General features: G+C 45.8%; 1 protein-coding gene across 2 annotated transcripts in view; it reads left to right on the plus strand.

The window, feature by feature from the left end:
• SORT1 (sortilin 1) overlaps positions 1 to 16279 on the plus strand; it is an 86752-nt gene extending 70473 nt beyond the window's left edge. For both annotated transcript variants that reach the window (XM_049880127.1, XM_049880128.1), the window contains exons 12-20: positions 1446 to 1548; positions 2269 to 2437; positions 2991 to 3181; positions 5358 to 5547; positions 8515 to 8631; positions 9215 to 9323; positions 10782 to 10888; positions 11173 to 11296; positions 11511 to 16279. In XM_049880127.1, coding sequence (XP_049736084.1) covers positions 1446 to 1548; positions 2269 to 2437; positions 2991 to 3181; positions 5358 to 5547; positions 8515 to 8631; positions 9215 to 9323; positions 10782 to 10888; positions 11173 to 11296; positions 11511 to 11525 — 1125 coding nt within the window. In that variant the 3' untranslated portion in view covers positions 11526 to 16279. The remainder of the gene's footprint in view (positions 1 to 1445; positions 1549 to 2268; positions 2438 to 2990; positions 3182 to 5357; positions 5548 to 8514; positions 8632 to 9214; positions 9324 to 10781; positions 10889 to 11172; positions 11297 to 11510) is intronic.
• The last annotated feature ends 9288 nt before the right edge of the window (positions 16280 to 25567 follow it).

The raw sequence follows: 25567 nt of genomic DNA on the forward strand, positions 1-25567 counted from the left end.
ACAAGTAGGAGAGGCCTTGGCCTTCTTTTCCCTTCTCCCTGGGCCCCACGTGGCTCCCAGGGCCCCTGGGTGTGGGCGGTGATCTGGTTAGTGCACGTGAAAGCAGGCACGGAGAAACACAAAGGAGTGGCTGAGGGGGCGGGGAGCGGGTTCAGGGATTCCAAGAGTGACAGGTCTTCACAGGCCAAAAAAAGGAAATGAAAAACGGACGTTACAGAATTTTAGAGGAGCTTGGGAAACATTGGGAGATTTCTTATAAAACATGGCAGTTTGGTAGTTCCTGAGCCCTCCTGGGAGTACCTGTCACTTACATCAGCACTCTGTCCTGCAAGACTGGGTTTTTTGTTCTAAGAACCCCAGACAGTGTGAGATAAGGTGTATCTTCCCCAGCCCAACACTCTCTCTCCTTCCCCACAATCATAAGTGCTGTTGATTCCCTCTCTGCCGTCTCTCTTTTTTCCATCCCTCTGCCTTGGCTTTGGAGCCTGGGTGAAGCTGTGGTTAAGAGCTCGGCTGCTAACCAAAAAAGATCAGCAGTTTGAATCCACCAGCTGCTCCTTGGAAACCCTATGGGGCAGTTCTGTTCTATCCTATAGGGTCGCTATGAGTCAAAATTGACTCAAAAGAAGTGGGTTTGGTTTGCTTTGGCCTTGCCTTGCACGCCGTCCTCACCTTGAGCCTGGAACGTACAGTGGCCTTACCACCTTCAGATTCCCTGTGCCTCTCCCTCCTCAGTGCTCTTCATGGCCACCTTTTGCTTGTGAATAAAGTCTGTGCCTCTGGTCTGGTGAATGAAGAGCCTCACCTGTCAGTCTGTCTTCTGCCATTTATCATCACTGCCCACTTTATCACCAGCATACCCTTTGTTGTAACTCACTGTCATACCCTGAACACCTCTTTGGCCTGCTCACGCTGTTCCTGGGAGAAGCTGTGCCCATCCCTCCCTCCCCTAACTGTCCACCAGTGGAAATGCTAACCATCTTCAGTGCCCATCTTCAGCTGGGACCAGCCACTCCTCTTCATTTTATTAATAGTTTGCTTGAACTTCTTTTAAAGTACTTAAAGTACAAACTTTCATTCTGCTTTACAGCTCAGCTGGTTTCTGATTTATTTCTTAAAGACAGGACTGGGGCTTACTTCAAGTCACCACAGTATCTTGTACAGTGTCTGGAATCTGTTATGCATTCGTCAAGTTTATTTGGGTGGAATCACACTCTAAACATTGGTCAGAGGCTTTGGTGTGATGCAATAATAAAATAAACCAAGGCAGATTACACATGAGAAAATAATTGTATAATTTGCTACCAAATATTCTCTTGCATTTCAAAATCAAGAGTATCCCACTGAGGTCTGGGTTAAGTTGAAAGCTTTATTAGAAGGCTCTGTGAGATGAGTAAAGAAATTGCACCTTTGGTTTTAATCTAAGCCTTGTTTTCGTTTCACAGTGCAGTCTTCATATTCACGCTTCCTACAGCATCTCCCAGAAGCTAAACGTTCCAATGGCCCCACTCTCAGAGCCCAACGCCATAGGCATAGTCATCGCTCATGGTAAGAAGCCCTCCTACTCACCATCATGGACAGAAGTATCTGAGCACACTGAAACCCGGTCACAACTTTGGACCCTATAAGAAAACTACTCTAGATACCTTGTACATTCCTTTGGTACCTGGGATTCTTCTTAGACTCCCGTCGCAGACAGCAACATGACTTTTCAGTTCCCAAATCTTTGTTGTCCTTGTTAGCTGCCATTGAGTCAGCTCATGGCAGCCCAAGTACAACAAAATGAAGTGTTGCCTGGTTCTGCTCCATCTCCATGATCGTTGGTAGGTTGAAGTCCATTGTTGTGACCACTGTGTGTTTTGAGTGCCATCCACCCTAGAAGGCTCATCTTCCAGCACTGTATTGGACAAGTATCCTGCTGTGATCCATAGAGTTTTCACTGGCTGAATTTTGGGAGTAGATTGCTAGGCCTTTTTTCCTAGTCTCTCTTATTCTAGAAGCTCTGCTGAAACCTGTCCACTGTTGGTGACCCTGCTGGTATGTGAAATACTGGTGGCATAACTTCCAGCATCACAGCAACATGCCAGCCACCATAGTACAACAAGCTGACAGACAGTGGTGGTCCAAATTTTGAGAGACCTTCTTTTCCACCACAAGAGGCCATGTGGGAAATAACGAGAATAAATTCATTCAAAATTACTCTCTATGCAGCAGACCCTCTCTGTTCTGTTGCTGTTTGTGCTGATGAGACGGTGGATTGTGTTGCAGGTAGTGTGGGGGATGCCATCTCAGTTATGGTCCCGGACGTATACATCTCTGATGATGGAGGCTACTCCTGGGCGAAAATGCTGGAAGGACCCCACCATTACACCATCCTGGATTCTGGAGGCATCATTGTGGCCATTGAGCACAGCAGCCGTCCTATCAATGTGATTAAGTATGCATGAACTCATCTGCACCCACACTGTCTGCATAGACGGCAACTGTGGCAATGTCCTTCAGTTTATGGGGGGATGTTACAGAGCCCAGTTCAGATGTTTGCTTTCTGCAGAACTGTAGGGAAGGTTCTTGGAGGGGCTGAGTTTAGAGCAACTCAGATTAAATGGTTTTGCTTTTTCCTCTGACTACTTCTAGCCAATACATTGTGTCATTTTTTTTTTAAGTATTCTCTTTTCTCTCCATAAAAATAAAAGTATTCAGGCAGAACTTAAGACATCTGAAGTAACAAATTCTTTTAAAATAATTTGTTTATTGAAAACTCTTTCTCCTTTGAAGGATTTTTTAAAAGATCATTCTCTACTCTCTCTGAATGAATCCCTTTTTCTTCTCTTAACTATAGGCATTAAAAATTAATATAATTGTCAGGCAGTAAGCCATTACCTAAATATGAGGGATTTTCTCAGGTTTGGGATCACACAGCAGAGTGGTTTCCTGATGTTGCCAGTAAGCATTGGTCCTCTGTCATGATTTTTCTCCACCTGTGGTTTCAGGTTCTCCACAGATGAAGGGCAGTGCTGGCAAACCTACACCTTCACCAGGGACCCCATTTACTTCACCGGCCTGGCGTCAGAACCCGGGGCCAGGTCCATGAACATCAGCATCTGGGGCTTCACAGAATCTTTCCTCTCCCGCCAGTGGGTCTCCTACACCATCGATTTCAAAGAGATCCTTGAAAGGAACTGTGAGTGTCTCCTTTGGCATTTTCTGCCAGAAACTTGCAAGCCCATTTTCCTAAATAACCAATTTGGTTTAATTTATTTTAGCTAGAATAAGCAGATGCCCATGAAAGGGGATTGAAGTATGTTCCATGTGGGTAATTAAGCTATGGAATGGTATCAGAGAAGCAGCTTCCTCTCTGGACTAGCACTGTCCAATAGAAATATAATGAAGGCCACATTAATTTTTAATTTTCTGTTAGCTGCATGAAAAAAGTAAAAAGAAAGGCAAATTAATTTTAATGACAATTATGTTAGTGTATTCAAAATACTATTTCAACATGTAAGCAATATTAAAAATTTTTTCATGAGCTATTTTAATTTTACATCCTTTTTTTCCAAACTAAGTCTTTAAAATCCAGTGTATATTTTACCCTTGGCTTTTACAGCACATCTCAGTTTAGACCAGCCACATGTGGCTGAGGCTGCCGTATCGGACAACGGAGCTTTGCACTATTAAAGAGACCTATGTATCTTTTGTGCATCTTTCCTCCTGATTATAAGAATAATGCATGCTTGTGTTTATCTAAAATAATTTCAAAACATTTCAGGGTTTTCCAAACCCTTGATTAGGGAAACGCAGTAGAACTTTAAAGAGGAAACTTTAGGGGAAACTGTATTGCAAAACATATCTAACTGGTTGTATCACTTACTGAAATGTTGAAGTGACAAAGTGTCCATGCCAAGTATTTTGGCTTGAATGTCAGTCACAGATGAGGCTCCGGCACAGCCACCGGGGTTGGCAGGACGCCTGCACTGACCATGTCAGCTCTGTGACTTCAAACCAGAAGGCATGTTAAAGCCCCAAAGAGTGGCTTCAGAGAAGAAGTTTAAATGCTAATTGTAAGGTTTTCGTTCCTAAAGAACCACAAGCAAACCCTAATCCCAGTAACAAAGATGCTGACATTGTGCTGAAACAGAGGGAGGATAAAAGAAAAAAACTGGAGAAGCAGTGACTGCCCTCTGACCTGTAGTTACATGTCGGCATAATAGAATAAAAGACGAGTTCATGTTTCGAGACACTTGCGTTGAATTGTGCCCTGACTGTTAGAGTGTGTTGTGGCTCCGTCTCCTCAGAACGTTAGCTCAGTGACTCCTGGGGAGGCAGCGCTTACGGTTTGGACCTTACCTTTTCTACAACATATTTAAATATGATTTAATACTTGAGTGTCACTGTTATCTCAATTCCTTAAATAGACTGTAAAGGAGCTGGCTTTTAAGTTTTCTCCATAGCAGGCAATTGTACAGTTACCCCTAAAGTTTAACCCATTGTCACTAAAAGATGTGTTAACCACCTGCTCTTTAACAGGCTATATGAACTGCAAACCCAAAGGTCGGTGGTTCGAACCCCCCAGCAGCTGTGCAGGAGAAAGATGTGGCAGTCTGATTCCATAAAAATTTACAGTCTTAGAAGCCCTATGGGGCAGTTGCACTTTATCCTGTACGGTTTCTGTGAATCAGAGTCCACTCAGTGGCAATGGAGCTTTTGGTTTGCTCGTCTTCATATCCCAAAGAATGAAAACCTAATTCACAGTCTTTAGGTCATAGCCTTTGAGTCGTTTTTCCAGAAGTGGGTGATACGATATACTAAGCCAGAAACTGTCATCATCAACAGTCTACCTTGGAGAGCCAAAAAAAAAAAAAAGTCTAGAAAGAGAATGTTTTCCCTTTTGTTCGAAGCAAATTAACCCATAGTGAAATTGAACTCACGCCCTTGGATAATTGGTATCTTGTCCTAAACAAAGAGCTCCCTGGCTCGAGTGGAAAGCACTCTGGTTGCTTCCCTCTGGCAGCTCCTGCTGACAGATGGCATAGGTGTACAAGACATACAGACAACAGCCTCAGTGTGGAAGGAACTCTAGAGGCCCCCCGTCCACCTTTCTACTTCGAAGCAAATAAAACTTTTCTCAGTCCTCAAATGGATGGTGAGATGGAAAGAATCCTCTTTTGGCATGAAGAAATGCCAGTTGCCAGTAGGCTGCAGACTAATGTATCTTTTCATTTGCAATTCCAAAAGGAAGCAGTAGGCTGAATCAGACCTTCCCACTGTCCTTCTCCTTGTTCTGCCAGTAGCCTGGCAGCTGCCTCACGTGGGTGGGTTCTGTGCTGCGCAGTTTCCTGAACAGCCTGTCTGTCCTTTAGGTGAAGAGAAGGACTATACCATATGGCTGGCTCACTCCACAGACCCCGGAGAGTATGAAGATGGCTGCATTTTAGGCTATAAAGAACAGTATCTACGGCTACGCAAGTCGTCCGTCTGTCAGAATGGTCGAGACTATGTTGTGACCAAGCAGCCATCCATCTGTCTCTGTACCCTGGAGGACTTCCTCTGGTATCAGCATTCCTCAGATCCCTTCTACCGGCCCCTTTCCCATGTTGGAGAAGGTGAAAGACAGTTGTCTTATGGGGCTGAAAAAGATTTTAATCCTTCCCTTTCTTCCCCAAGAGTGGAGAACTGCTGCTGCTTATCTTTTTATAGGCAAGGAAATTGAGGCACAGATAAAGGAAACCAAAATTGTTAATAGTTGAGTAGATCATATCATATTGGATCGTTAATTATTGGGCAGAATCAGCAACAAACCCCAAAATTCCTAACTTAGCAAAGGTGGGAAAGAGAAAAGGTATATAAGAAGGAAGAGAATAAAAGAGACAAAGGCACCAAAAAAAAGTGGCCCAGGAGCAAAGAGGAAATTGGACTTTAGAGAACAGCCTGACAGCTTACAATCAGCAGGCTTTGAGCCCTCTGCAAGACTGGAGGCAGAGAGAGAGGGTGTGTTATGAGACCGGAGTGCCATCAGAATGTTTACGGTCCACATGCCTCATCAGGGTTTAGAGGCCATCAGGATGGACTCCTTAGAGTTCAGGACTGTCTAGGCTTAAGGATAAGTTACATGGCCGGCAGAGGGTTAGTTGATTGTATAAGTGCAAGGGAGTCCCTCTGTAGCTTAAGCGAGGTAATTTTAGGGGAACTGCCTCTTATCACAGGTACTAGTCTTATGGAACTCATTAACTGCAAAAGATACTGTGGATCCCAAAGGATTTGAACAAAGATGGCAGGCCAATAGCAATCACATCTTCCCATATCACATTCCCTTGGACTGCATGTGACAGCAGAATACAGGTCTGAGCAAACCACAAACCTGACCCAGCACGGTTCCTCCTTTAGGCTCATATCTGTAGGTGGAGTGGTCAGGTGCCCTCCATCTTCCATTTCCACATGGGAGAATATCACTCAGAACACCTTTGGTTTTCTGGTAGGGCTGGAGGGTATTGATATTATAAAGATAATAAAGGCTTATCTGCCATCCTATACTCCACATATGCTAGACTCTTAATTATCTAAACTTCTGCTATTTTCTGAACATGTTGTGCTTCTTCAGGGCTCCATGCCGTTGCCCAGAAGGTCTTTCCATATTCCCTGCTTGACTTCTAAGCCTGGTGAATTGCTACCTGTTGTTTAATACTTAGTTCAGATATCACCTCTTTAAAACTTTCCCCAGCTTCCCTTCGCCTGGGCTCCTACTATAGCAGTAGGAGTTTAATTACTGTTTATAGGTTTGGTTCCACCATTAAACTCTAAACTCTTTGAAGTCATATTTGATAATAGTATATATATAGTAGCAATGATAGCAGCCAACATATATTGAGCACTCACTCCATACCAGACACTGTCCTTAGTGATTTTTATTTAACTTCACAACAGCCCTGTGAGATAGGTATTGTTGTTGTTTCCATTTTACAAAGGGAAGAACTAGGCATAGAGAGATTATGACCAACTTGACTACAGTCACCCAGCTGCAAAGTGGCAGAGGTGGGATGCAAACCTGGCAATTAGGCCCCAGGGTCCACACACTGTATCGCACACACTTGATAAATATGTCCTGTGTGAGTGGAAAGGGTACTTTCCCTGAAATTTTTTTTTGAAAACCTAAGTTTTGACCAGTCATTTCTTCCTGTTATCGTCTGCATCTTTTGTTCTCGCTAGCCTCTCACCTAAATGTTTGTCAGAGCAGCCTTGAAGTATGAGCAGCATCAGTACATTCACCCAATCTTCATTAGATACTTTCTGTGCACAGAGCAGTACAAGTGTTAATGAAAAGTGTGTTATAGACTTTGTCCTGGTAAGACAAGTACGTAATTAAGATGCAAAACAAGAGGTGGTAAGTGCCATGGGGATTTAGAGAAGGGAGAGAATATTCCAACTAGAGCTGGGTGGAAGTGGGTCAGAGAAGACTTCTTTCAGGAGGTGGCACAAAGAAAGGTGCGTGTGAATAGGACCACAATCAGTGTGTCAGGTGCCACAGAGCAGGTGGTCAAGATGAATGAGACCAGAGGGGGCTCCACTGGGTATGATGACTAGTGAGCTTTTGGGACGGGGTGGCAGAGGGGGGAGACATTCATTTTCAAGATTACAGTAAGGGATGGAAGTCGTAATGCACAGGATAAAAAGTAAATGAGAATTAAATGACGTGGGACAAGCAAAAATCTTTTAAGAAATTTGTCTAGTAAGGGAGAGGATTGAGAAGTAGCAGGGTTAAGTAATTTCTGGAGTAGAGGACATACGTAGGCTAAGGAGAAGCTACCAGTGGAATGGGAGAGATTGATTGATTGCCCCACTCACACTGTCAGTGAAGCAAGGCAAGGGAGGTAGGAAAGATGGGACCAAAGATGTTGATGTAGGGGGTCAGCCACGGAGAGAAGGCAGGACATTATTTCTCTGGGGAAAACAGGAAAAGGAGAGCAGATGGGTGACACTGTGGAGAGAGGAGATGGAATGGAGGGCAGTAAAGGGCATTGGGGTTGGAGTAAGAGGCAGGGACCATCTAAGGAGCTAAGAGGGATAGAAGGGGCAAGGTAGAGAACAGTTGACATAGACCCCAAGGGCAACATGATAATGAGATCTTTGGAGGTAAAGAAATGAATTGCTAAGTCTCCTTGAATTCAGATCTGCCACAGATGGCCTCCTCTGTATCTTAGACGCATGGGTCCCCACCCACTGCAGGCTGCATTCCGTCCCCTCTCTGGACCTGAGCAGCTGAGCAGGGCTCCCAGCCTTCGGGCTTCTCGCCAATGAGCCCTAAGCCCACCAGGGTTTTTTCTTCATTTTCAATAAATTTCTCTTCATGCCTCTTTTCCTAAATGGGTCTTCTTGAGAGATGGCACAGGCCCTTCCTGAGCTATTTTGTAGCCACCTGACACTGGGATATTGACCACCCACTGCCCCACAGAAACCTTCATGGCTAGCCACTTCCTGTCTCTTGGCAACTTTGAAAGCGTCCTTATTTGTTGTCTCTTGCAGTGATTTTGGATACTTCCGTCCAGAAAATGATTCCAAGTGTGTGGAACAGCCAGAGCTGAAAGGCCATGACCTGGAGTTTTGTCTGAATGGGAGAGAAGAGCACCTGACAACAAACGGGTATGAGAGCTTCAGCCCCTGTCCCCACAGATGAGTCATCATCCCTCAGAATGAAAAGCTGCTTCTCTCCACACAGAGATCTGAGAAAATATTTCGAGCACTCTAGAAAAAAGCACTGTCCAGTAGAGCTTTCTGTGATGGCGAAAATATTCTCCATCTGCTGTGTGTTCTGTGGTAGCTGCATGCAGCCATTGACACTTGAAATGTGGCTAGTGCACCTAAGGACTGAATTTGACGTTTTATTTAATTTTAATTTAAATAGCCGCCGGATGGGACAGTGCAGCTCTAGAGGGGCCTCTTTACCTCCCTCCCCGATGAAGTTTCCACCTGTCCTGTGTTGGTTCCATTGGTTACACGCAAGACAGAAAGGACAGGCATGTCCCTGGTGGGCAGGCCAGACCTGGTTAGTTGGCTCAGCCTGAAACTTCATAAAATGCCCCCAAAACATCCCCATTGGACATCCCCCCAGGTCTAGAAGGTGGTTTAAGGATGAGAAGCTTTTCTGCAGGAAATTTTCAGGAAATAGGCAAGAGCCCAGGAATACATCTTCGTATTCTGTTCACAAGTCTTTGCTGCCTTTCAGATACCGGAAAATTCCAGGAGACAAATGCCAAGGTGGGGTGAATCCAGTTCGAGAAGTAAAAGACTTAAAAAAGAAATGCACAAGCAACTTTCTGAGTCCAGAAAAGCAGGTGTGTTAAGGCAGCTCTGGTTTAGGTACAGTGGGATTTCGTGGCCTGCCAGGAAAACTCAAAGTTACAGCATCCGGAATTTTATTAATGAATGAGCACACTACTTCTCTGTCCGGCTTACCTTTGGACAGGAAGGTATTAGGATAAAGGATGGGTCATATAACCCAATGATAAGTTCATTCTGCTGAAAACTCCTTTTCATTGGAAAGAAACAGTATTCTGTAAAGTTGATCAAGTCAGGCGCCACAGAAGCATAGAATTGAGGAAATTTCTGAAGCTTGTAGTCATTTAGGAAAAAGACTCCAGAGGTTTGGCTGTAAGGGCCGTGACTTAGGGTTTTGTGTGTGCAGAAAAGAGCACTGGAGGATGGGGAGCGGGTCCTGGTGCTGAGTCATGTGATGTGTGTGTTCAGAATGAAGAACTGAACTATAGTAATAATGGGCTGGTTTTTATTTAGCAGCAGGTTGTGGGGCTGATTACAAATCGGCAGTACTGAACCCTGGCTGGCATTTGGGGACATGGTAAAGAGGACAGCTCTTTTGATAAAGGAGCATTGGTCTGGCAGTGTGACATGGGGCAGTAAGCTTTGGGCCCCAGTTTCCTCATCTGTAAAATGAGAGGTTTAGCTGAGCAGTCTTCAGTCCCCTAGCCTCTCATATTCTAAGGGGTGAGGGACTAGCAAGGGGTGGGATTTGGAAGGCAATGGGAGAAGAGTATGTGGGTGTGTGTATTTGTAAGGCGGCAAGTTCCTCCTTCTCTGCACCCCCTGCCCTGGACTCCTTATGGCTGTCCTCAGGGCGTTTGTGTGTGTGATTGCACAGGACTCCCGCCCACAGGGACACAACTTGTCCCAGAATCTAGCTCCGCCTCCTCTTGGATACATTGAAAACACACACTTCTGTCTCCCACCCAGAAGCAGGTAGGTCACACTCAAACAATGATATAAGAAGATTTAGTTGTAAAAATATACCAGAGATCAAGTAAAAAAAATACAAAAAGTAATTCTCAGTGTCATATACTAGCCTGCCTGGTATAGCAGTGACACAGCTTCTTCCCAAATAATGGCCCTATTCTAGATTCATTCAGCCCACTATTATCATAGTCCCTCTTTGCATTTCACCCTTAAACTCAGAGACTAGGAAGCAGCGGTAGTGTGGAGCAGTCACAATTACCACTTGTCCTAGGCAGTTGCTAAGCCTCCCATGATATTGAAGCCACTGAGTTTGTAGCATTCTGACAGCTGCAGGCAGTTGCGCCTCTGATTTCCCACTACCAGCTGTGATATTCTCCCGGTGTCATTGAGATGGTTCATCGTGGGGGGTTGGAAAAATACCATCATTAAGTACCTGGGGACTTGAGATCATTCACAGAGAAACGAGGGGGATGAGCAGCCTCTTTAATTCAGCCTAGAATGTGTGCCTAATAATTGCTTTTGTGTATGTGTTTTAATTCTTTAAGAATTCCAAGTCAAGTTCAGTTCCGATTATCCTGGCCATTGTGGGATTGATGCTGGTCACAGTCGTAGCAGGAGTGCTTATTGTGAAGAAATATGTCTGTGGGGGAAGGTAAGAAACATAGAAGTTGATGAAAGGTACCGAATTCGAACCAGAAAGTTGGCCATATGGTCGGGTCTGTACTTGGCAAAACCTAGATAGTTGAAGCAATATTCCTGAAAAATCGGACCCAAGTTTTTCATATCTTACATTTTCCATCTGCCAGCTCTGGGCTTTGCTTCCCGTATGTGTGACTCATCCTGTGAGTGTATAAAACTCAGAAAATCCACACCCAGCCCTGTAAGAAACACACCCCCTCCCTCAGCGTGAGGACTGACAGAGGTTTCCGTCCCCAGGTTTCTGGTGCATCGCTACTCGGTGCTGCAGCAGCACGCTGAGGCCAACGGAGTGGAGGGCGGGGATGCTTTGGACCCGGCCACCCACACCCATAAAAGTGGTTATCATGACGACTCAGATGAGGTGAGACTATTTCTTTTGAGGGGTGGTCCAAAAGTACAAAAAAAGGGCAATTCCTCTCTTATTCATGATTGAGATATAATTGGGACAGAGGCAGAGATAAGCTAGAAGCTGCAACTTAATGGCTGTCAAACGGGACACCCAGAAACTAGGCGATCACCTTCAAAATGGGAATTCTTCAGTCTGTCAATAATACAGTGCATGCCTTTCTCTTCAGGACCTCCTGGAATAGCTCTTCACAGGAGCTGGGACCAAGCACGGATGATGGAACCGCAGTACCTCTTACACTTCCTGTGGCTCCAACTTGGGGAAATAAATTTCCCATCACGAGGGACCCAGCTCTGTTTCTGCTGCTTCCATCAAAGCCAAAAGGACCACCTACACTAAAGAAATGCGGGGCGGGGTGGGGAACTCTAAACACTCTTAAAATTGGCTCAGAGAAAAGGGGGGATCTTTAAATTGTTTAACTTCTAAGTTTTTCTTTTTTTTGCTGGGTTTTTCTTTTTTTAAGGGAAATGAAATGGAATTTGAAGGGAATGTTTCACTAACCCCAGTCTTGCGTGTTTTACATGGCGCCTGCCCCAGGGCAACCGCTGGCTCCAGTATCACAGTGTACTTGGTGCTGTCCCTGGGCTCAGCTGGCCACATAAAGCAGCTGCAGAGATGAAAACAGAGGCTGCAATGACTGGCATGGCCTGGGCAGCTTTTCTGTATCTGGGGACAGCCCAGCTCCAGGAACATTGCACACCAGCTCCTCACACGGGCACTCCCTCTCCACCCAGGGACCATAGACCACAGTGATTTTTCTTTTCCCTATTTAATTAGGCAATACTCTTGTTAATTGCCCTTTGGCAACTAACTTAACCATGTGCTTCCAAGATACTAAATCAGGAGAACTTAAAGGGCAATATGTTTAACTTGGGGCCAGGGAAGGGAGCAGCAGAGAATTGACCAGTATTTAGCGCCTGTTGAAGGAGAAATTCTTAACTTCTTCGAGATCTTTTAAGCCATGCTTTGTGTGTGTGCCAGTGGACTTGCTCAAGGACAGGGTTCAGGCTTGCCCTGGATGTCTGCCCAGGCAGAATGCTCTTCACTAGGATTGGGTTGTGAGTACACTGTGCAGCCCTGAGGACTGAACATTGTCGTCTTCCATTTCCCCTTATCTGTTGTGTTGGCTCTTAGTTGAATCATTAAAATGGCTGCATATTTGCTTCCTTTTAGGTTGCTGTTGTACCTGGATCCAGGACTAGTGATGTTCTCAGATTTGTAGGCTTTAAAAAAAAAAATTATTACCCAACTCTCCTTCTCACCTCTTTTTCCCAATTTTGCCAAGTCATTTGTTGGCATGAAGCTTTTGGCTGAATCAGTTGAAAACACACCTCCAGTCTGGACGGTGCTTTGTGTGGAACATTAAATTCATATTTTAAATTAAAGGAAGTGTTCCATTGGACATTTTTCCAAATTATAGAATGTAGTGAGGGTGGATTTTGGGGTGGGTGTGTTGTAACGGAAAGCTGCAGTAGTTTTAATACAGCTTGAATATTTGCTGTACAGAAATATAGCATAGTGAGTTTTCAGTCTTAAGTGTACCTACTGTACTGGCCACAGTTTATCCCAACAATTATGATTGGGACATTTTCCCATTGGGAGCTGCCATTTTGCCGGTAGTTCCCATTGTGGCTAGAAAGTCGGTAAAAGTAAATGTGCCAAATTAACTTTAGTCAGAATGCACGAGCAGATGGCAAAGTTCTCTCACCAGAGCGGATTCACAGCAGCAGGGAAAGTTGGGGAGGAAGCGGATAGAGAATTTTAGAGACTTTGAAACTGCCGTAAAATTAAATGAGTTGGGGAGCATCAGTTAGAAAATAAAATCAGGACAGCTTTTGTGAAGAGAGTTAATATTTCTTAGGGCCAGAGAGTACTAGTCTTTTAGGAAAAGCTCATTAAATTTGCTTGGTTTTAAAATTTCAAATAATTCTAAAGATATACCATCTCACAGATGATATAAAGTATCAGTCTTCCTCCTACCCTCACCTCCTGCCCAAAGTGAATTTAATGCCCAAAAAAGGCCAGTTTATTTACACCATATACCTTTTCTTCCATATATACCTACCCACTGTGGGGAGCCCTGGTGGCACGGTGGTGAAGCGCTTGGCTGCTAACCAAAAAGTCTGCGGTTTGAACCCACCAGCTGCTCCGTGGGAGAAAGATGTGGCATTGTGCTTGCATAAAGATTATAGCCTTAGAAACCCTATGGGGCAGTTCTGCTCTGTCCTACAGGCTCACTGTGAGTCAGAATTAACTCACCAGCAGTGAGTTTTTTTAGACCCACTGTGGATAGATACATGTGCTAGTATGTGGTAATTCTCTCATTAGTTTTAAGATGTAGAAAATACTTCTGATGGGAAAGTTACTATTCTTCTCTAGCCATAGAAGACAAAGGCTCTTTGCTTGGAACACTATGTGGGGTTTCTGTAGGACTTGTCGGTTTCCAGAGCACCTTCACTTGGATTATGTCATTTGAATCTCACAACATTCTTGTGAGACAGAAAGGCAGGGGTTACAAGCCCATTTTGGGGAGGTGGACCTGTGTGCGTTAGGAGCAATGCCAATTGGTTGTCTTCAGAGTGCATGAAAACCTTTCTACATGCAGGCGCAGACTACTTGGAGCAGGGCCTCTTATAGATGACTTGCTGGGCTTCAGGGATCAAATGTGGCATTTTCTTTCAGACCTGTACTTACTGCCTTTTTAAACCCTTGCCACCTTGTTAAACAGAAGATTTTATTCCCTTGTTTTTCACAGCTAAAAACAAATAAAAATAATGGTAATTTTGAGTATGCTTTTAGAAACTGCCCCTCACCTCATTGAGGGTCACTGTTCAAGAGTGCAGGAATGGAATCTCTCTTGATGGGTCACCATCTCCATTCTCCTTGTTTCCCATCCCTGGCTGCCCAACTCAGTTGGTTTGAGGACTGCTAACAAGCCCAGCTCATTCCCTTTATTGACTAGTTAGCTTTCTACATTAGTCTGCTCACCCTCAGCCGGAGAGTAATACAAACAGCCTAAATCCATTAGAGCTTCTAAGGAAAAAGAAATTTCTAATTTGTCCTACTGGTGTTGGGTTAGGCATATTAACCTTGAAGATAAAACAGCATATCATTGTGTAAACTCCTAGGCTTGGTGGTAGCAGACGAGATTATTTCTGGAGGTTTTGGTAATGGAATTTAGCATCATGGAGACGGGTTGGGCTTATCAGACAGTCTAAAAGGTCTGAGCTCTTAAATCTAGGTGGAGAACGCACCCATTCCTCCTGAACAAGTATCTTGGACCTGAGGGGCTTTTGGTTTCCAGTGAGACTCGGTCACTGGAGGTGTCCTGGCTCCTTATCCGGAGACGAGGGATGGATATGCCTAGGTTGTTAATTGAACAGTGACACCATTGAGAAGGATAAATGCCTTCAGAGCATTGTGGCAGCTCTAGGGTGACCTCAGGAGATTCAATAGATTACCTATAACTGAAACTTAGAATTTGCCATTTGCCCCTAAACAGGCTTCCCACTGGGTATCTCTCTTACTCTTAGGTTTGCCTCTGGGCCTGTGCTGGCCCTTCATCTCCTAACAGGTTAGTAATGTGCTGGCCACCTCCAGCTCCTGCACTGGGTCTGTGAACTGTAGTGGCTCTCCCATGGCCTTCATCACAATACCAGGATCCAGAGAGGAGTGCAGGGCGGTCCTCACCTACCCTAGGTGACAGGGCTGGCCTAGGTTCAATCATTTGTTTATTTTCCAGGCACACCATCCAGGTAGAGAGAGTCTCTTCTTTTAGGAGAGCTCTAGAGAATCCTGCCCCATAAGCAGTGGCCCAGAGCTCATCCTGCTCATTGTCGCCACAACCCCCACCCCATACAGAGCCAGAAAGCTTGGAACTGCTCAGACAGGAGGGGACTCAGTTTTTCAACTCTGCCACTGTCTTTCCTCAAGCAGGAAAACCAACATGGACTTAAACGTCCTTTGAACAAAACCAAAGTTTAAGGTTTGTCACATGACAGAGTGACAGGAAGGGCCAGAGTCAGCAGGTGCCAGACTTTGTGCTCCATCTGCCACCCATTGCCCAGCTCAGGCAGCTCGGGGAGCACCGCCCTGCGCTCACAGAGGAGAATTGAAATAGCAGGAGCACGCTGATGTTTTTGGTTACATTGCATTATAACAATGGGAATCAGAACATTTATTTGAACTTGTCTCAACAATTTGCTGTATGCATTTCTTTCACACCAGTATGTTCTTAAACATCCTTTATATAGAATAACGTAAGCTAATCTGTACCTTTATATTTATATGTGTGTGTACATATATACATGTATAAACTGTATAGTGTACAAGTTAATGATTTATTGATAGGCCCCAAATCCATGCTGTTGCCGTCCTCTGCATGCCCTCAGTTTGTGGTCAGGTGACTTCAGTGTTCCCTGATGAGCCTGCCCACCTCCTGTGTTTGGACGTCTAGGGAGAAGGGTTTTGGTCGTACCCTCCTCCTTGTGCACAGAAATGCTCAGGGTCCCCATGTGCCTGGTGTTCAACCCCCTCTTGTCTCTTGTTCCCTTTCTGAGCATGTGGTCCCTCCACATTCAGTAACTTCCCTGTCCCCCACCCCCAAGCTGTGGGACAGCCACCTTCCTACTAAAGTGTAAAGCAGTATTAAGATCATTACTGCATGTGCTCTAAAAATCTAAGTTTTCTGTTCCCTTGGGACAGAAAATTGCATGTGAGGTGGGATAATCAAGTTTCAGTGACCCATGTCAGTCCTACAACAAAGCCAGACCCCATAATAAAATTCCACAAAAGGGAAATAAAACTCAAATTTCTTTAGCATTGTGTAAATAAATCTGGATGTGTTTAACTTTGTACTGGTAATTTTCTGTATATTTGCAATATTTGGGTTAGAAATAAAGCAGACTGGACTTTGTTACCTGAGATGACTAAGCTATGGTTTGTTAATATGATAGTTTTTTCCAGTTTCCTAGCTTCAAAAATCAAACTCTGGTAACCAGAGAGTACGCCAATTAAAGAGCCAGGGCTGTGCCTTTCTAACACAGAAATGGAAGGTACTAGATGATTTATGGGGGAAGTGTCTAGCTTTTGTCTTGTGCTTTATGCTTAAAGATCTACTTTTCGATGGGTGTTTGTGAGACCAGCTATATTGTTCCGGCCCCCAGAAAGTCTAGCAGACCCACCCCACACCCCTTCTCAGGTTTCAGTTGCTACACTCTTCCTTCTGGACACAGCAGCGTGAGATTACTCTCCTGCGTTGTGTTCCTTGTAACAGGCTTGACAAATGGCACAGAGAAGTTTACCTTTGGTGTCTTGGCATCTGCCCCTCTTAATGTTTATTTTTCTTTCTGCGCTTAACTCATGGTACATCCTGATGCACGTCATTTAAGGACCTCCGAAAAGTGCAGCTTTCCTCTCTACCAAACTGTTGCTTTTAGTAGAGATTCCTGCCTCCCGCCTTGAACCTTTAACCTGGGGTATGTCCATTTAATCGTTCTTTGGCATCATGGTCTGAAAGTGACAAAACAAAGCCCTTGTTCTTGAAGAACCCACCCTCTGGTGGAAGAGTTCCTACCCCAGGAGAATATATCAGGTCATTTTATTCTATCTAAAGTAATGGTCTAAGATTTCCTGCACCAGGATCACTAGGTTGCTTTTAAAAATGCAGATTCCTAGATCTCACCCCACACCTAGTGAATTAAGTTGTGACATGGAGACCCTAGGAATCTGCATTTTAAATCCCATTCCTGCAATTACACCCTCATTGCAACAAAGGGTTAAGTCTGAAAGCCTGGGCCAGTTCCTAACCAAAGCCTGGGTCAAGAGTGATGTAAAATGGGGATGTGTTTGAGGTGACAGTCCCTGGCTACGGACTGTCAGTATTTAGAAGGTCCCTGGCTGGGTCAGGCAAGAGAAATAGATCAGAGAGGCCTTTAAACTAGTGCTGATGTGACACAAGCCCAGGCTTTTACCAGCCAGCCCCACAGGTCAACCTCCACAGCCTCCTTTGGCCATGCTAGGCCCCGGTAAGGAGTCCCTGGATGGCACAGATGGTTAATGTATTCAACTGCTAACCTAAAGCTTGGAGGTTTGAGTCCACCCAGAAAGGCCTGGCAGTTTACTTCTGAAAAATCAGCTTTCGAAAACCCTATGGAGCACAGTTCTACTCTGATATGTACAGGGGTGCCATGAGTCAAGTCAACTCAATGGCAAAGTCCCTGAGACACAGGTTCCTGGGCCTGAAGTATATCCATGCATTGTCCTGGCCCTCAGTCCCCTATACACGTTGCAAAGAGGAATTCTTGGCTTCTGCTCCACAACCAAGGTAATAACAGGCTCCTAGGACCCTGTTTTTTTAGGACCCTGTTAGGCTAGGCTGCTAACCAAAAGGTAGGTGGTTCGAACCCACCAGCCGCTCTGCAGGTCTGCTTCCACAAGGGTTACAGCCTTGGAAACCCTAGGGGGGCAATTCTACTCTGCCCTATAGGGTTGGTATGAGTCGGAATCAACGGCAGTAGGTTTTTTGGGGGGTTCTGTTGACCCTGCCCTCAAGTTGGAGGCGAAGGAGGGAATGGGGCCTATTCATTCATTCAACCACCCTCATTTTTTTTTTCCATGACAAAATACGGAGGGGATGCTGGCTTCTGGAGGTAGGAAAGCAGAAGCATGATAGGAAACCAGATTTGGATGGAGTGTGCAGCACATGTGGAGTGATGGTTTGGTAGACCTGGAAATCACGTAAGACCTTTAGTTTGCAGGGAACCCCTACTATGGACTGGCCACTGATCTAAGTTTAAATCATTTTATCCTTAATAAAATTACGGGGTCATCCCTTGTTTCATAGGCCACGATCCTGAGGTTCAGCACAGAAGTGATTTGTCCAGGGTCACCTAGCTCATGAGTAAGCAGTACAGCCACAAGTCACACCCAAGTCCTGGACCTCATGCCCCTGGCTCTCTCTACCCACCCCTCCCAAGCCCCACCCCACCCCCACACCCACTGCCTCTCAATTGATTTACACTGTTATAGGCAAGGGAGCCATGGACAGCTTTCAAAGGGGGAGTGCTGGCCTGGCCTAAAAGCAGCTTACGTTTATTCAGCACTTGGTCCACCACACTTTGCTAAGCGCTTTACACAGATTACCTCTGCTAATCCTCACAACAACCCTGTGGTTATTATTACCTCCATTTCACAGATGAGGAAACAGACTTAACAGACTGACATGTTGCAAGTTACACAGCTAGCTGGTGATAGAGCCAAAGTTGGAGCCCAGGTAGTGTGACCCCTGAATGCAGACTCCACCGCTGCACTGTGCGCACCGCCACAGGGACACAACAGAGGGAGGGATGGAGAGGATGGGGCAATCCTGTAAAGTCAAGTTGATAGGACTTTACAATTCAGTGGAGAATGAGCATTGAAGACATGAATCAGCTAGTGCTGGGGCCCTTCTTTGGGCCAGAGCACCTCGTCGGATGAGCTGGAGATAGGAACTGAGATGTCACTCGTCCTCCCAATGGAAGCCAGAGTCCCCATTTGGTCTGTGCCCAAGCTCTCGCGTCCCTCCCTAGCACTGTGTGAGGAGTGTCATCTCTCTCCCAAGATAACAGGGCCACTTCGGCGCTCCTCCTGTAGCTATTCTGGGCCACTCTCTGATCCTCCTCTCTCCCCCTAGACCCTGCTCCAGCCCTTTGCTGAGAGTAGCTGGGTGGGGAAAGGCCAGCCAGTTACATAACCCTGCAGCTGGGACCCCGGAGGCCAGGCTGGAGAGCAGGTGTTTAGGCCCGCCCTCACCACCAGCAGTGACAATCTGCAGCTGGAGGCCAGCCGTGGGTAAGCCCAGCATGGAGGCAGTGGCCACCACTCCGGAGGTCGCACTGACCCTGAAAGAAGCCAGCCCAGCTGATGCTGAATGACCCCAGGTTCTACCTCAAAAGGGGGTCCGCAGCCCCTTAGCTCCTGTCCCCTGTAGAAGGTGACCTATGGCAGTTGGTGGGACTCGGGGGATGGGGTAGGGGGCTGGGGAGGGTGTCCCTAGCACCCTGGCTGCACCTCATTAGGTGTCTGCAGAGCTAAATGACTTTATGGGATTGGCTCTTAGGATGGGGACCATTCATTGGAGCCCCCTAACCTTTTGTTAATGGATTCTTCCTTGCCGCTGAGGTGTCTTTGCTGAGTTTTTGCTTTTTAGCTGTGAGGTGAGTGAATGATGTCTGTGGCACTTTACAGTGACTAAAAAGGATCCGTTTATATTTTTACCTTTAAAAATGTCTGTCACAGGGACTGGGAGGCTCTGATTTACTAATGGCCAGTCAGGAAGGGAATGAGGACAAGATGGTTGCCGTCTGGATGAGGAGAAGGGGGAAAGTAAAAGTTTATAGCCCCTGGGAGGCCAAGTGTCATACTGCTTGGTGACACCCTGCCTCTCCCTTGGCCATGCCATAGGGCCAGGACCTACCCTAGCACCCCAGTGTCTCCCGTGGGACATCCCAGCCTCTCAGACAGAATCTGAGCTCCATGGGAGGGGAGCCCTTCTGGGAGAAGCATTTGGCTTTCCCTCCATGGTGGTTTCCATGAGCCTCTCAGGAAAAAAACCTTCTCCTGCTAGGACGTGGTGGTTGTCATTCCAGCCCCAGGCTCCCCTGCCAGCAGCCCTGCCGCCCACTCCCCTGCTGCCCCTGCCTGAGGCCTCTGTAGCTAACAGCTCTGAGACACTCACCTGGGAAGCCCCAGGGTGCCTCACGCAGGTATGTCTCCCACTGCACCTGGCTCAGCACACCAGAGATGGGACACAGAAGCCAGGTGACCCTTTTGTGGGGAAAGATGAGTGAGAAAATGGACTTCTCCCTTCTCCTACATGATAGTTGGCAGAAATAGCCACAGGGCTGTATTAAATGTCCAAGAGAGTTACCTGCACAAAGTCCCTACTTGCGCTACCTTGAAGTCTTCAGGGCAGAAGATCCAAAGATCACAAATAAGAAGCCCATGGAACCCCAGGAAAGGCAGACGTGGTGGAGAAAAGACATACTGGCCTCGGAGGCACAGATCTCGGCTCACTTCCCAGTGCTGCCTCTAGCAGCTACGTGACCTTGGGCAAGTCAGTCCACAGCTCAGCTTCAATTTCCTCTGCAAACTAATGATGAATAAGACCTACCTAGCTGAGTCGTTGAAAAGATGGTTGAGATTATCCAAAGTGCCTTGGAAGAAGCCAAACCAAGATGTGAATACATAATATAATATTGCCAAGTCAGAGGTGAAGACTAGGAATGATACCTCCAAACAGGGTTGAGAAGGGGCAGCTCCTCACCTCTTACTCATCCTAATGGAAGAGACTAGGCTTTCAGAAGCTGTTTGAACGTCAAGGTTGGAGAGCTGGCCAAGTTTGCCGCAGTGAAGAAGGGGTGGGAGGAGAGAAGCTTTTGTGAACATATCCATCTGGGGTGACTAAGACAGAAAACCAGTGTCTTCCCTGCAAAGGCCAAGGAATTAATCACAGGCAGAGGGAGAATGAGAGCCCAGGACTGCTGATTGCCTAACTTTCTCCACTGGCCCCCACGAAACCCCGGGGGAGGACCGCATCTCTCCATCTTCAGAGTAGGAACCTGTGAGCTATCAGCTCCTGACCTCCCCTGGCCACGGTCCCACAAGTGCAGCCTGAAGACCCCGTCCCTGTGCGTGGCAGCTCTGTGAACTGCAGGGCCTCAGGGCTACCAGCACCAGAGGTCACTGGTAATCAGGATGCATTTGAAGCTTTGCAAAGTATGTTTGCATCTGTTATGTGCTTGGAAAAAGAAGTTATGAATTTAAATCTTAGCTCTGTCCTATGACCCAAGACAAGTCAGTCCACCTTACTGGGCCTCCATTTTTCTCATCTGTAGATTAGGGGTTGAACTGAATCAATGGCTTTTTTCAATGCATATGGACACCTACGAAAATCTGATGAAAGCTGTGGACTCTTGCCTCAGGAAAAAGGCACAAAAAAGTTCAGGGACTTCTCAAAGCCCCTGAAGTCCACCCAGATATCCTTTAGGGTGCCATAACCTCCCTGAAATGGAAGAGGTTAGCCCATCTGCTGATTTCAGCATAATTGCCCCAACTGAGCTCCCTCTTTAAATCTGAACTGTTCTGTGTCCTCCAAACATGGGAAGCAAAATCCCGTGCCTGGGAGTAGCATCCCTGCTTTCCTCCCTCCTTGCTCCCTCCCTCCCTCCCTCCTCTCCTTCCTTCTCCCTTCTACAAATATTTATTTTGTGCCTATTATGTCCTAGGCACCAGGAATACAGAAATGAACAAAACAGGCAAAAATAACGGGCCTCATGGAGGTTACCTTCTAGTGGAGGGAGATAGACAATAAATAATAAGTAAAATGTAAAAAAAATACAAATAAATAAAGTAGATGGCAATAAATGCTTTGCAGAAAAATAAAACAAGGAAGGGGACTAGAAAGTTCTGGAGGTGGAAAGTGTGGCTTTTAATAGGATATTCAGTGAAGGCCTCACTGTTGTTGTGTGCTGTAGAGTCGATTCCAATGCATAGCAACCCTATATGAAAGAATAAAACTGTCCCATAGGGCTTCCTAGCTGTAATCTTTACACTGTGTCAGAATTGACTCAACAGGAATGGGTTTGGTTTGGTTTTTGGAATCTTTAGGGGAGCAGATCACCAGGTCTTTTTCCCGCAGAGCTGCTAGTGGGTTCAAACAGTCAAACTTTTGGTTGCAGCTGAGCCCTTAACCATTGTGCCTAACAAGGATATTTGAACAGCAACTTAACAGAAGTGAGAACACAATGTATGCAGATGTTGGGGGGAACACTTTCCAAGCAGAGGTGGCAGGGAACACAAAGGTCCTAAAGCAGGAGTGAGGGGAGAGTGGGGTCAGAGAGGTAACAGGGCCATTCGGAACACTTTGGTTTGACTCTGAGACAGGTGGGCAGCCAGTGCAGCGCTCCGAGTAAGGACTGACAGGATCAGATGAAGGTTTTAAGGACTTTTCTGGTTGCTGTTTTAAGAATAGACTCTAGGCAGGCCTTAGACACTAGCAAGGTCATGAACTAAGAATAAGAATGAGGAAGGACGTATGGAGGCTTGAGGAGAAGGTATTCAGTAGTCATGCAGGAGAATAGAAGATTAAATTAACTAGGGAAGTCTAGTATAATTGCCAGGTCCACTTGGATTAGTGGTCCCTGTTAGTGGCCATTAATTTAAAGTCAGCATGTTACTGTTGACAGTAACAGAAAGACGGAAGCAACCAAGGTGTCCATGAACGGATGAATGGATAAATAAATTATGGTATAGTCACACAATGGAATACTACACATCGATAAAGAACAGTGAGCAATCTGTGAAACATTTCATAACATGGAGGAACCTGGATGGCATTATGCTGAGTGAAATTAGTCAGTTGCAAAAGAACAAATAATGTATAAGACCACTATTAAAAGAACTCGAGAAATAGTTTAAACATAGAAGAAAATATTTTTTGATGGTTACGAGAGGGGGGAGGGAGGGAGGGAGAGGCGTATTCACTAATTAGATAGTAGATGCGAACTATCTTAGGTGAAGGGAAAGACAACACACAATACAGGGGAGGTCAGCACAACTGAACTAAACCAAAAGCAAAGAAGTTTCCTGAATAAACTGCTTCAAAGGCCAGCGTAGCAGGGGTTGGGATTTGGGGATCATGGCTTCAGGGGACATCTAAGTCAATTGGCATAATAAAATCTAATAAGAAAACATTCTGCATCCCACTTTGGAGAGTGGCATCTGGGGTCTTAAACGTTAGCAAGCGGCCATCTAAGATGCATCAGTTGGTCTCAGCCCACCTGGAGCAAAGGAGAATGAAGAACACCAAAGACACAAGGTAATTATGAGCCCAAGAGACAGAAAGGGCCACATAAACCAGAGATTACATCAGCCTGAGACCAGAAGAACTAGATGGTACCCGGCTACAACCGATGACTGCCCTGACAGGGAACAAAACAGAGAACCCCTGAGGGAGCAGGAGAGCAGTGGGATGCAGACCTCAAATTCTCGTAAAAAGACCAGACTTAATGGTCTGACTGAGACTAGAAGGACCCCAGTGGTCATGGTCCCTAGACCTTCTGTTAGCCCAGGACAGGAACCATTCCCAAAGCCAACTCTTCAAACAGGGATTGGACTGGACAATGGGATAGAAAATGATACTGGTGAAGAATGAGCTTCTTGGATCAGGTAGACACATGAGACTATGTTGGCAGCTCCTGTCTGGAGGAGAGGTGAGAGGACAGAGGGGTCAAAAGCTGGCCAAATGGACACGAATACAGAGAGTGGAGGGAGTGTGCTATCTCATAAGGGAGAGAGCAATTAGGAGTATATAAAAAAATTAGTATATAGCAAGGTGCATATAAATTTTTGTACGGGAGACTGACTTGACTGGTAAATGTTCACTTAAAGCACAATAAAAATTATTAAAAAAAAAAAAAAGAAGTCAGCATGTTTTTTGTTGTTAGTTGCTGTGAGGAGGATCTGACCTATGTATGAAACATTGCCTGGTCCTGTGCCATCCTCACAATCATTGGTGTGTTTGAGCCCATTGTTGCAGTATAGTTTTGTGTTTTTCCCCAGTCACGTTTGGCTGTGTGGATGTAGGCACTGAATGGGTGGGAAGTATGTATCTGGAGTTGGGTTTTGTTAGGAGGGTGCAGTGATGTGAAAGAGGGTTAAGGGATTGGCATGGGTATGCAAGGGAATGATTATAATGGTGAACCGTGGAATCTAAGTTGGGTGAGGAAGGAAGTGATGACGTGAGAGGGGTGATAGATGGTGAAAAGGTGGTGGGGTAATGGGTGATAGATCTCAGGGGTGCTGAAGAATTGGTGTTGGAGCATTAGCAGAAGTGAGCTGAAGGAATAGGAGATTGTATTAGTGAGGCTGTGCTAGTTGATGAAACAAATAGGCCTCAGAATTTAAGGCTCAAACACAATAGATGCTTATTTCTTACTGGCATAACAACTCAAAGCAAATATTCCTGCAAAGCAAATAGTTCTCCTCCATGCAGTAATTCAGGGATCCAAGCCACTTCCACCTGGTGGTTCCACTATTTCTTAGGGCTCCATGGTCATCGGCATCCAGCTAGCACTTTCTAAAAGCCTTGGCCCAGAGGCAGTTCCCATCATTTCCACTCACATTTCATAGAGCAAGGGGTGGAGGGGGGAGGGGCTGGGAAGTATCCCTGGCTGGGCAGACACTTCTCAGGGATAACTATATTATGGAAGGGAGAGCATAAATTTTGGTGGACAGTTAGTCCATCTCTGTCATTGGGGCCCTGGTGGTGCAGTGGTTAAGTGTTTGGCTGCTAACCAAAAGGTCAGCAGTTTGAATCCACCAGCTGCTCCTTAGAAACCCTATGGGGGCAGTTCTATCCCATCTTATAAGGTCAGCTATGAGTTGGAATCAATAGCAACAGGTTTGGTTGGTTTTTCGGTCATAGGTAATGAGAGTGGGATGCTTGAAATTCAGATTAAAGAGGGATTACAATTATTGGTCTAGAGAATGGCCATAGGAACGAGTGACTAAGGTAGAGGTGGACACAATACTGGAGGAGTGGCAGGCAAGAAGCTGAGAGGCCCTGCCAGAGTTGGAAGGATGGATGTTGAAATCGCCAAGAATTATGACAGAGTTAGTGTTGGAAACAGTGACAGTAAGTCAGGGCCGTCAATCATGAGGGGAAGAAGGGAATAAGGGGAGGGGAGGATGGAGTCTTTTCCTCAGGGAAATGTTGCCTACTCTTGTCCCCACCCCACCTTTTTTTTTTTCAACCTTAGTTTCATGGTCTTTAAGGAGGTGATACTGTGGTCCTTCACAGGTACTCCCAAGGTCACCGTGCTCCTTTCCCCTCACACTTCTGCACACAGGTGTCCGAGGCATCTGCTAATGTTTCCGTTAAGAGATGCTGGTACTTCTTGGATCCCTGTGAAATCTAGGATTACATTTGGAAGGATAGCAGGGCTGTGCACTCGCCTTCTTGGTAACCATCCACTCACACAGAAATGTGCATGTACACACACACACATACACACACACACGTATGCACACAGACACCCATGCATCTGTACTCATACACCTGCACACATGTGTATGCACACAGTCACATGTGTGCACTGCATGCACACAGGCATGTACATATGCACACATGTATGCCCATGTACACAATGTGCATGTACACAGACACATGTGCACACCTGCACACAC

The sequence above is a fragment of the Elephas maximus genome, chromosome 3 (genome assembly GCF_024166365.1).
Source record: "Elephas maximus indicus isolate mEleMax1 chromosome 3, mEleMax1 primary haplotype, whole genome shotgun sequence".
NCBI lineage: Eukaryota > Metazoa > Chordata > Mammalia > Proboscidea > Elephantidae > Elephas > Elephas maximus.